The sequence below is a fragment of the Octodon degus genome, unplaced genomic scaffold (assembly GCF_000260255.1).
Source record: "Octodon degus isolate 3935 unplaced genomic scaffold, OctDeg1.0 scaffold00290, whole genome shotgun sequence".
In the NCBI taxonomy this organism is placed as follows: Eukaryota; Metazoa; Chordata; class Mammalia; order Rodentia; family Octodontidae; genus Octodon; species Octodon degus.
In genome coordinates, this window is record NW_004524866.1 from 1,285,216 (window position 1) to 1,297,768 (window position 12,553).

The following is a 12,553-nucleotide window of genomic DNA, read 5'->3' on the forward strand; positions in this document are numbered from 1 at the left end:
TATAGTAGTCTGGGCTGGAATTTGTTTTCATAGAGGACCTGAAGTACTCTGCTCCATGCTCTTCTTTCCTGCATGTTTAGTGAATGGAAGTCAGCCATAATTCTGAGGGGTTTTCCTTTCAATGTGATCTGCTTCTTTTGTCCAGTGGCATTCAGTTGATTATTCTTGTGCTGAATTTCTGGGATCTTGACTATTATATGTCTTGGTGTGCTTTAATTGGGTTGAGGTTCCTTGGAGTTCTGTATGCTTCAGTTACCTGAATGTCAGATTGTTTCCTCATATTTGGGGAGTTTTCTGCTATTATTTCTGCCCATATTTTTTTAATGTCATTTGTGTTGACTCCTTCTTTGTCACTGATGCCTATTAGTCTCACATTGTTCATCTTTGCATCATCTTGCAGGTGATGGAATATTTTCTGCATCCTCCTTGTTTTTAAGAGATCCTTTCTTAACTTTTCACTAGCTGTACCAGCATCTTTAAGATCTGAAACTCTGTCTTCACATTGACTTAAACAGTTTTGCAAGCTTGTGGTTTAGTTCTTAATTTCCTCTATATCTCTTTGACTCTGCTTCCTAAGTTCTATTTCTTTCCTGTGTTGCTCATTCAAGGAATCCGTCATTTTTCTAATCTCCTCTATATTTTTATCAATATCTTCTTTAGAAGCAGTTATAAATTCTTTTACTGCAGTGTTTATTTCAGATTCGGTTTCCTCCCTATGTTTCTGTAGTTGCTTCTTTACTTTAGATGCTATGAGTTCTGAGAGTTCTTTTTTTTATTTTAGAAAAGAATTGCGCTCTGATTTCCTCTATATCTTTCTGCTGTTGCTTATTTACTATCAACACTATTAATTCATGCATTTGAGCCGAGCTAGTGTCCTCCACACTTGTTCTGGGTGGGCACTGAGTTTCTTCCATATGTTTCTGCATTTGATTCTTTAGTGCAGATGTTATTAATTCAGGGATTTCTTTTTTATTCCAATCTTAGGTCCTTTATACCTTTCTGCAGCTGTTTCTTCATTTCAGAAGCCATTGATTCATTGATTTCAGCTGTTTGATTTCCATTTTATTCTGTGTTAGTGTCCTCTGCACTTGTTATAGGTGGGCTTGTGTTCTGAGGTTGTATTTTGTTCCTTCTTGTCATTTTGTGTAGCACTGTCTTCTGAATCCCTTCACTTTAAAAAATTAATTATACATAACACCTCAGGTAAAGTCCTCAATATACTCATATATTAATATACATTTAATATTATGGTATTGTTAATTTATGTATTCATTTTTATGTGTAAGATTTGAAATGTGTACATTTTTCATTTGTAATTTATCTTTGTTTGGGGTAAGTAGTTTTTAGATCTTCAACCGTTACATGGAATAGTAAGTATCAAGTTTGGAATTATGTTTTCCTTAAGAGGTAATGACCATTTGTAAGTGTTTTAAGTTTTCAGCAATAAATGTGAAAATATATTTCTTTTTTTTAGCCATTCGAACTATTATTGCATACCATTATTCAAAGGCCAATAATATTCCAACAATAAAACAACGTCCCAGTTTACATTAGGGTCACAATACATGTTTTATATTCTTTAAAAGTTGACCATTGCCAAATGCTATGTATCCAACCATTTCAGAACTACAGATAATAACCTCATTGCTTTGTATACTCATTGGATCTCTGGTGGTGTAATGGGCTATATGTGTGACTCTCATACCCAATATTTTGGTAGTGAACGATGCAACAGTACATTCCAATATCGTTCCTTTGCCTTAGAGTGAACCAATTCCTAGGTTGTCATAAATGTATTAACAATGTGGGGCCCCAAATTATTGTTGTAGGAGCAGATAGTGATAATACATTAAGCCATGGAAATACCATGTTTGAAAGTACTCTATAGAATGATGAAGGTCTCAGAAATACAACATATTTCTTTGTTAACACTGAATAATTTGGAATTTCTGAGTATATGTAATAACTGGTTCTTTAGAGATTGGAGTAAATATCTGATTGACAATTGTTTTTTATTATCCACACATGACTCAGAAAGAATGGACAATGCAGTGAAGGTACTTTAGCCACACTGATTCCTCAGTGTATGTGGCTGTAATTTCTTAACCTTTGGGGGTGGGTGTAATGCCCAATCTTCATCACCAAGATTGCGTCTCCCAAGGTCATTTCAGAAATTTCTAAGAGGGAACCCTCTGTGCAACCCATTTGCATCACCCCTAATGCTTTCCATGCAAATAGCTTGTAGATGAAGGTTTGGGACAAAATCCACATGGGAGGAGAAGGCTCATTGGAACATGGTATAAGTATGTAGAATAAAATAATGGTGCCTGTTGGTGAAGAAGTGATTTATAAACATATCCCAATGTATTTTTTCAACGGGACACCAACGTTTTGATTCGTTAATTCTTTGAACTGTTTTCTTCATCTCAATTGAATCAATTTGTGATCTAGTCATTATGATATCTTCCCATCTTTGGGCTCTGGGTTTGATTTCCTCTTCCTTTGTAGATGTTAGAAGTGCAATATTAGGGTGTTTATTTGCTTCCCTTCTGTTTTCCTAATGTGTGAGTTTACATCTATAAATTTCCCTCTAAGTACTGCATTCATTGTATCCCATAAGTTCCGATATGTTGTGCTTGAATTATCCTTGAATTGTAGATATTGTTGAATTTCTTCTTTAATTTCATCTGTGACCCATTGGTTGCTGAGTAGAGTGTTGTTTAATTTCCATGTATTTATGCGGTTTTTGTGGTTTATTTCCAGTTTCATTGCACTGTGGTCAGATAATATGAAAGGGGTAATTTTTGTTTTCTTGCATGTCCTTAAGCATGTCATATGGACAAGTATGACCCAGGTGCAGCTGAAAAAAAATGTGTATTCAGCTGTTTTTGGATGGAACCTTCTGTATATTTCCACTAAGTCCATTTGTTCCAAGATCTTGTTCAGTCCTGCTATTTCTTTGCTAATTTTTGTGTTTGACCAGTCTCTATGGGAAAAAGGGGTGTTAAGATCTCCTGTTAAGATTATGCTGTTAGATATTGTATTTTTCATGTTCATTAAGATTTGTCTTATATAGTTGAGTGCTCCCTTGTTTGGTGCATAAATACTTATGAGTGCTACCACTTCCTCTTGAATTTTTCCCCAAACCAGTATACAGTGGCCTTCTTTACTTCATTTGATCATTCTTGATTTGAAGTTGAGGCTGTCTGAGAGCAGGATTCCTGCCTTTGCTTTTTTCTGAGGTGCTGGGGCATGTAGTATTGTGTTCCATCCTTTGACTTTCAACCTATGGATGTCTTTATGAGTTAAATGTGTTTCTTGTGTAGCATATTGTTGGATTTTGTCTCCTAATCCACTATACCAATCTATTTATTTAATTGGTGCACTGAGTCCATTTACATTAATAGTTATAATTAAGACATAACGATTTATGAACAACATGCTGTTTACCTGCTGTTGTTTACTCCTTTTGCCTTTTTCTCCTGTGTTTAATTGTTTGCCATTTTTAGTTTTTTTCTTCTGTTCTCATTCATCGGGTTCTGATCATTTTGGTCCCTCTCTAGAACATCTTTCGGTAGTCTGTGCAGTGTTGGCTTTCTCATCATAAAATTCTTTAGTCGTTCTTTGTCATGGAAGTATTTCACTTCTCATCAAACTTGAAAGAGAGTTTTGCAGGGTGTAGTAGTCTGGGCTGGAATTTGTTTTCTTAGAGGACTTGACGTTCTCTGCTCTATGCTCTTCTTTCTTCATAGTATGTGAAGAGAAGTCTGCTGTTATTCTGATGGGTTTTCCTTTACATGTGATCTCTTTCTTTTCTCTAGTGGCTTTCAGCATATTGTTCTTATGCTGGATTTCTGGGATCTTGATAATTATATGTCTCAGTGTGTTTTTCATTGGGTTGAAGCTACTTGGTGTTCTGTATGCTTCAGTTACCTGAATGTCAGATTGTTTCCTCATATTTGGGAAGTCTTCTGCTATTACTTCTGCAGATACTCTTTTTATATCATTTGTATTGACTCGTTCTTTCTCATTGATGCCTGTTATTCTCACGTTATTCATCTTTGCATCATCTTGCAGGTGATGAATTATTTTTTCCTGCATTCTATTTGCATTCTAAGAGGGTTTTTCTTACCTTTTTACTAGCTGTAATGTCGTCTTCAAGATCTGAAACTGTATCTTCACTTTCACTCAGATTTTTACAAGCTTGTGATTGAGATTTTAAGTTCTTCTGTATCTCTTTGGCTCTGCTTCTTATGATCTATTTCGTTCCTGTATTGCTCATTCAAGGAATCCATCGTTTTTCTAATCTCCACTGTTTTTTTATTTATCTCTGTCTTCTTGATAAACAGACATTAATTCTTTTACTATACAGAGTATTTCTGATCTGATTTTCTCTATATGTTTCTGCATTTGATTTCTTACTTCAGATGCTGTGAATTCAGAGTTTTCTTTTTTTATTTCAGAGTTATTTCTGATCTGAGTTCTTCTATACCTTTCTGCAGTTGTTTCTTTTCTTCAGATGCTATTGTTTCAGACATCTCAACTGCTTGATTCCCAATTTGCTCTGTATTAGTGTCATCTGTACTTGTTTTGAGTGGGATCTGGGCTTGAGATAGCATTTTGCTCTTTGTCTTTGTCATTTTGTATGGGGTGGAGGGATCCTTAGAGAGCTCGGCAGAAAGCACCCCGAGAACATGACGGAAGGTCTCACGGGGCTGGCCTGGGCTTGATTTGGGGAGATCCAACCAGCACAGGCAAGTGCAGGACGTCACCCCCACACTTGCTTGGATTGAGCTTCTCCATCACTTTTGTATGTTCCTCTGTTATTTAGTTCTGTTTTCTCTAGGTATGCTAAGCAATTTTTTTTCTATTGTTATTTCATTTTATCTGAGAGATCATTTCTGATCTGATTTTCTTATAGCCTTATGAAGTTATTATTTATTTCATTTGCTATCATTTGTGAAATTTTATTTGTGTAATCATCAAATTCTTCTATGTTGCTGTCTCCTGGATTTGTTTTGGGTGGGTTAGCTTTCTGAGATTACATTTTGCTCCTTATTTTGGTCTTTTTGTTTAAAATATTTTTCTTTTGTTCTCTCCAGTGATGCTTGTGGGTATTAGTAGTAGGAAGATATACAATGAATGTCACAGCTTCTCCAGGAATAGTCTGTACTTAAGGAAAATGAGTTGAAATATATTGGGTCAGGATCTACCATAATAACCCTATTGAAGAAAAGAGGAAAAATTAGTAAAAAGTTAAAACTTTAGAAACTATATAGAATTTAATTAAAGAAAATGAGAAGAATTCAACAGTGGTTGTTACATTTCACATAGTTCATTTCAAATTAGTTGCTCAGGGGTTGGGGAGATGGCTCCATGGGATAAGCGCTTCCCTGGCATGTGCAAGGGCCTGCGTTCAATCCCGTTTCAGAAAAAAAATAGTTGCTCAGATTGCCAAATATAAACATTTAACATGGGTTAAACATTAAAAATAAAAAAATAATATCAATTGTTAGCTTTAATAGGTAAGTAGTAATCAGCAGTACAACTATCCAAGCCATCCTGTGTATAGACATATTTTTTCCTTTCCTCATTTTTTTTGTCTCCCTTATCTTATCCCAAATGTTCCATCCCTTTGAATATGTTATTTTCCTTTCACAGTATCTACTGTACCTTTCGAATTTTATTTACTCTTTCAGGTTCTTGCGCTATGAAGACAATATGATGCTTGCACATATTTTCCAGGCTTCAGTTGATGGGCATTTGTGTTGTTTGCAAGATTTGACTACGGTAAATTTTGCTGCTATAAATGTGGGGGTACATATATAGCTATAATATGATGTTTTCAGTTCTGGGAAAATACACAGGAGAGAAATAACTAGGTTGAGTGGGACCTCTAATCCTAAAATTTAGGGATCTCCACACTGATTTCACAGTAACTTCATCTTAAATTATAAAACCATTCTATTTATTTTGTTGCAGCACATTCACAAATACCAGGCATCAGGCTTTTACACTGCACTGGAAACACAGTTCAATCCAGAGAATAGTCTAACCCAAGTTAGAGAAGAAGGCTTGAGTTTGACAAGTCATGTATTTATGTAGAGGACTCAATGTTCTCAAATATGTTTATGTTCTAGTGGGATACAACTTACAATACCCAGGTCAACAGATACATAAAATTTATATTTAAAAATGTCTTTATAGAATTTATTAAACCTATTAGATTCAACATATCATCTTTTATTAGTTTTAATTGGAAAGAAGTTGAGACGATTTCAAAATACATTAGTAGGATAGTTACAATAATTAATGCATTGCATATTGTTGTCTTCATAGTATTTCTTCAGAGTACAAGATGCAGTCATGATATCAGTAGTAGTGAGTTATGAGCAGAACCGGCAATGTCAGAAGTTGTTGACTTGAGCCTTTTACATCTCAGCATATTGATATCATGTTATATAATTATTAATTACATTTTTCTCATTCATAAGACAAAAAATACCCAACAACCAAAGTTAAAGGAAGACAGCTTTACTTATCTCACAGCTTTCTAGAGGTTTTCACCCATAATCATCTGGCTCCAAAGCCAGCAGATAACAGAGGTCAAAAAGTAATTAAAAGCAGGACGAACAAAAGAGAAATCATGCCTCATTCTTCCAATTAGGTTGTAAGCACACACCTCCACCAAGGTCAGTTGTAGTGTTCACACCCTTTCCATGCAACGCTCTTGCACATGCTCAGGAGTGTTACAAAATGAGGATCCTGGATGCCTCCAGGTCACTACTAAGCTTCTCAAGTTGACACAATAAATCAGGCATTACGTGCTTGGGCATATTCTCTACAATTCAGGATATGGAATTCCTGAATTACCTAATTGAGCATCTAAACTTCTCCTATTGACACATTGTATGAAGCATTACAGTTATTATAAAATTATTATAAGTTCATTACAGCATAGAATTTTTTCAAACTCTTTGACAATTTTGCACTTACAGCCCAACTTTATCTTGACTAGCTGAATTTCAAATGCTAGTAAGGACACTGGGCCAACATCTTCAAAATTGGGAAATAAAACTTTTCTAAAGCTATTCACACTTAATATTTAAAGTTTTTCCTTACAAATGTCAACATTTCTTTTCATCTTTAACAGATCACCTATAAGTAACAAGACAATTTATTTTTATTAGAATTTGTATTCATTTTAAAGAGAAAAAAAGAATAGCAATGAAACAGTTTCAAAGCAGGTTAGTAGGACATATACAATAATAATACATTGTATATTGTTGTCTCCATTGTAGTTATAGGGAGGACAAGATGCAGACATGATATATTTTCTAAAAAAATATTAGTACAAACTTTTATTCTTGGTGAACTAAGAGAAAATAGTTGTATATGTATCCTAACTCTCATATATATTTTTTTTCTTCCACCTCCTTTTTTATAACAAAACTGTCCTTTATTTACACTTTTGTGAAGTGGGTTATAACACTGGGTTGAAAACATTAACCGGACAGGATGTTCATTTCAGGAGTGAGGTAGCTTGCTTGTTTTAGGCACTCTGCCAACTCCCACCTTCACATATTTGATTAATTTTCTAGCTTGGCTCCCAACATAGCCCCGTTTAACATTTTTCTTTTTCAGCGATGGGTTTTCCACTTCAGTTAGAGAAGCTGTATTTGGAGAAGTGTTTACAAGATGTTCTCATACTTGAAACAAGTCTAAAGATTTCAGGTACTTAATTCAGCAAAATAACCCAATATAGTCCAATAGTCCATGATAGTAATGGGTTATCAGCAGATCTGGTAATTATCAGGAGTTGCTGACTTGAGCCTTTTACAGCTCAGCATATTAATATGGCATAACTTTATCTTTCATGGTTATCCTTTACTGCTGGAAAAAAAGACTAAGTTAAAGAAAAACCTACTTAACTAAAAATGTAAATTTTATATTTGACAAGGTCTGTCAAATCCCCTTAGGATTTAGGCTGGAAGCATGTATAGTGCTTTGTATGTCTGTTGTCAGTGTCAGCCATCTATATGAGTCACAGACATTGCTTAAACAATTTGCTCTCTGTGAAAGCCTCAGATAATTTTTTTCTTTCTAGGTGACTCTCCATAGGCACAGTATAGATCATCAATCACTTTCTTCTGTGGCTCCATATCTCCATGATCAGAAAATTTGGGACACCGCTGAGTTATAGGATGGCACAGCATAGGTTCTCTTATGTCCTGAGTCCTCACTGAACTTGGAGTGCTAGGGCAAAATTGACTATCCTTGTGGTGCCTCTAGTTGCTAATTTTTGGTTTTCAAACTTTACATGTTAAATATCAAGTAGAGAAACTTAATGATATTATTGCCCGTATTAGAGACTGTTGACCTTAACATCACTATCTGTCTTAATATCAAATGTCTTACACATAACACGGAACTTCTGTTTGCCAGCAACCATGGATATTCTGAACATTAAACCCCTACAGAATGAGAAACATACAAATTTATAAGCCTTTGCTTAGACCTATATAATAAAGTCAAAATTTGCATTGAGGCTCATCCCTTGTACTGGTTATTTAGATTTTGACAAATACAAGACGGCATGCATTCAACTAATAAATTATTACTTAGAATAATCTATCTACACTACAAATTTCACTGAGTTTGAGGGCTATGAATGTTTCCTACACTTCCCTACTTTTCAAAAGTTTCAGTGATTGGAAATACAGAAGTCATTTTCAGCCTTACTCCTTTGCTTCAAGGTAAGGGAAAAAGAAATTTGTCACACAGATTCCTGTTCTCATAAAAGCCTAAATCATGGTGGAATTCAAGGATGTAGAAATAGAAATGAATTCTGACAATATTTTGAATCATGGAATGAAGATACTTGAAAGGACCAAGCATTGGGGAAGTATGCTAAGTCACACAACTCCAAAGTGCATTGTATCTCTGCACAGATCTTCAGTCACTCGTTTGGATTTCCAGAATATAGTGCAATTTGTACCCCAGACATTGGAAATTAAGTGTGGCTATGAGTTTCAGAGCATGTAACTGGTACACAGAGAATTCAGATATACAAGGAATGTCCTGTGGCTGTAACTCTTGGTCATGGGCCTGTCAAATGATAGCTCTTTATCTCCCACTTTGGAAAGAATAATGCTTAGTATTTCTTGACCAAGCTTGAGGCTTTTCAGAATATTTCAACATAATCCTAGCATTAAATGCTCTAGTGCAATCTATTAACAACTCCGCTAGTGTCATCCATGCTAGTGGCTTATTGACAAAGACTTGAGAGCAAATCTGCCCAGGCAGAGGTGGCCCCTGGGATACTGCTATCAGTAGAACTGCATTATGGTGGCTCCCTCTGGAGAAAATGCAACTCAATCACAACTTCTTCCTTCTGTTTTTCTCTTGGATGCAAGACCTCAGATTTACAGGCCTGAGGATATTGGTGGCAAACTTCTCCAGGGACATGGAGCAGCCACTGTTGAAAGGCGATGGAGCATCAGACGGTCCACCTGAGTCAGAAAGTGTCAGGTTGAATCACATCACACATATAAGGTATTTATTTACTTGACTCAGATTGCAAGTTTCCTCTTCACTCAGCCATAAGCTTTGAGTAGGCATCTAAGATGTTTCCCTTCATTGTTTTCTTCCTTCTCCTGCAGCTTCCTGCCTTAGTGTGCACTTTTGAAAATGAAGGCTGCCTTCACCTCAGGAGCACCAGTGTGCAGATGGATGGAGATGTGGTGATTGGGTGTTTCTTGTCTCTTTATTACTATATCTACTATACTGGTGTCCTTGATATAAAGCCTATTACAGACTTCTATTTCATTCAGTAAGTCTCTCCTTCACTTATTTGTTTTCTTGTGGATATTAGGATAAGAATGTCTATGGATATGGATAATGGCTATAGATAGCTTCATCAAAATTCTCTATACTGCTGCCTCGCTGCCCATCCACACGTGTACAAGAGGCCTGTTTATAGGTATTCCTGGTCCACTTTTTATACTTCTGAATGTGGAAAGAAGATATTCTTTTTATTTGTTTTCCTATCTTCTTGTTTTCACTCATAGAACCTGAGCAGGACCTCACCATCCACCGTGGTTCAGGTTCTTCCTCCTACCTCGATATCACTGCATGACATTAAGTGATGCTCTTCATCTCAATTGATCCCTTGGATTGAACTAAGTGCTAAGTGGCTGTTACCTAATATCCCCTTAGACTATCAAGGATTTGCTGGTGTTTCTCTAGGTATGCATAAATTTCCTTGCATTTTTTGCAGAGTGTCTTCTGATATTGACCCTTCTGGTTGGAATAATTTCTTCCTGTAAAATACTCAGTTATTATTTCAAATGAACCTTAGGGTGTCCTACGACTCCTAGAATTGCAAACTGGGCCCAGAGTAAGGGATGAGTCATCTGTGAGACTTTTCCCTACCAATGCAGTTATTTCTGAGTTGGATTGTGTCTCCTTTCTCTATTCAGATAATACCTTATCAGGCGATTTCCTAAAATATTAGTTGTCATAGATGTGCTCAATTACAAACATATATGTATTGTACTTATTTACAAACATGATTAATGAATTTTCCAAAGTGTCAGAGAATTCCAGTAAATGATGTGTGCTTTTGAAAGAAAAGGAGATGTCAGTGGAACAATGACTGATTTTTACGGAAGAAGCTGACCCACAGTGTTCCTGTGGCAGCAACCCATATGAAGAAATAAAATTTAATACAGAAAGATCTTCCTTGGTCATAACACAGTACCACTGCCTTGTTCTAAAGATTACACATCAGGATGTTTGGCTGGCATTCTGATATGAGCAGAAACTCATTGTTCACCTCACCATATCCCAAAGTGTTTCTTTCTAACATGTGTAGAAGATGAAAATGTTTCTTCAGATATTTGGCAGGTTCTTGGGTGCTACAGACTCCCTGATTATGGTCACGCATAAAGTTGTGACACTGAGGCTTTTTTCTCAGCAGCTCCTTTTAAGGGGCTCCCTAGTGGGAGCTCTTTGGAATCTAACCCATAGAAAGTATCTCTACCTAGACTCTTCCCAATCAGAACCACAGAAAGGGGCTACTCAGCACTAGAATAACAATTTCACAATTGGAAACCCTGCAGACCTGGTGATGTAACTTTTTCTCTACTTTTTTCTTCTGTGTAATCATGTATGTATTACTTACCACCAGCTTAGCAAATTTAGTTTTATTCTTTTTAATTTGGTGATGGAGAGTTTTCTTATATGCAAATCCAGGCCTCTGCATTAACCAGCTGGGATTATGGTCTCTAAAACTAGCCCTTATTTGTGAGCAGGGGCAGCAGAGTAAGCAACTTGGGCCTTTCCCTTCTATTTATTCCTAGACACTTGTCCTATGCTTACATAGCTCTTGATAAAGGGACATCTGGTGATGATCGTGCTACCTGAAGCCTCTGGGCTGACGGGCTTCCTCAACTTAAATTTTGTGAACAGCTGGAATTATAGGCATTTCTCATCACACACCGAATGTGTGTTTTTCTTCCATCATTTTCTAAATTATGTGTCCTTACAAATGCACTAAATTGCAAGCTTTAATTCTTGTTCTTGCTATTGTTTCTGCTTTTTGGTGACAGATGAGCAATGGTTTTGAGTGTATGACTCAGAAAACTGCTCAAAAATCTCCTAAAGTGTGTGAGAAGATTAATTATTCATGTCACACTTTGACAATTATAAGAAAGATTTTTTTTTGACTGAGAAACTGCACTCAAGGAGGGGCTCATGATGGAGTCCAGGTAATGCCCCCGGGAGGATCCTAACTAAAGAGAGCCCAGTGTGATCAGACAGCATCTGGGTATAGTGGGGGATGAGAAACTGACCAGCTATCAGGCACTATCAGATTTCAAGGCTAGTTCAGGTATATAGTATCTGTTTGTATTCCTAGGAGGAGAGAATGACCTACCTACGCTGCTGTCCTCACATGTGCTCAGAGGGTCAGGCGGCTGTTGCAGGGGGCCCTGCTCTAGACTCATGCTCTGTGAGCTCTGTCTGTGGCTGAGAAGAATGCCCTTGCACTTCTGAGTTTCTGTGTCCAAGAACAAGAGTCTCAGGAGGGAGTTTAGAATCCTATAAAATGAGAAAAGAAAAGGAAAGAAGTTTTGGAAAATAAAATGTATGTCTTTTATGACAACCTTTTGTGGAAAATTTAATTTTAATATTTTAAATGATCCTAATGCAAATACAGTGGCCATAATACTGTAGCCTTGATAGTATTTTGACTTTCTCCACATAAATACATATACTGTAAATATAGAATTATTTTGCCTCCGTTTTTTATCAACTTATTTTCCTTTCATAACATATATATGCTAATTATTATGCATGAATAATGTATATACTTTCTTCCCATTGTAATTCAATTCATACTCAGTTTTGGAATTTTCAAGTTGTTAACTAATTTCTCCTGTCATTTAAGGAGGGCAGTTGATATGTGGTACCTAGAGCAATACTCTCTGGTTAGAGCTAAAGAATATTAAACAGTACAATGGCTGTGTTAAAAAGTATACAAATAATATAA

The 12,553-nt window shown here is 36.2% G+C and overlaps 1 protein-coding gene across 1 annotated transcript in view; it reads right to left on the reverse strand.

Annotated features, from left to right (window-relative positions):
- Positions 1-12,008, reverse strand: part of LOC101564306 (vomeronasal type-2 receptor 116-like) — a 56,613-nt gene extending 44,605 nt beyond the window's left edge. The window contains exons 1-2 of the mRNA XM_004647173.2: positions 11,939-12,008; positions 9,430-9,512 (exon numbers count right to left, since the gene is read on the reverse strand). Coding sequence (XP_004647230.2) covers positions 9,430-9,512; positions 11,939-12,008 — 153 coding nt within the window. The remainder of the gene's footprint in view (positions 1-9,429; positions 9,513-11,938) is intronic.
- Positions 12,009-12,553: the final 545 nt, after the last annotated feature.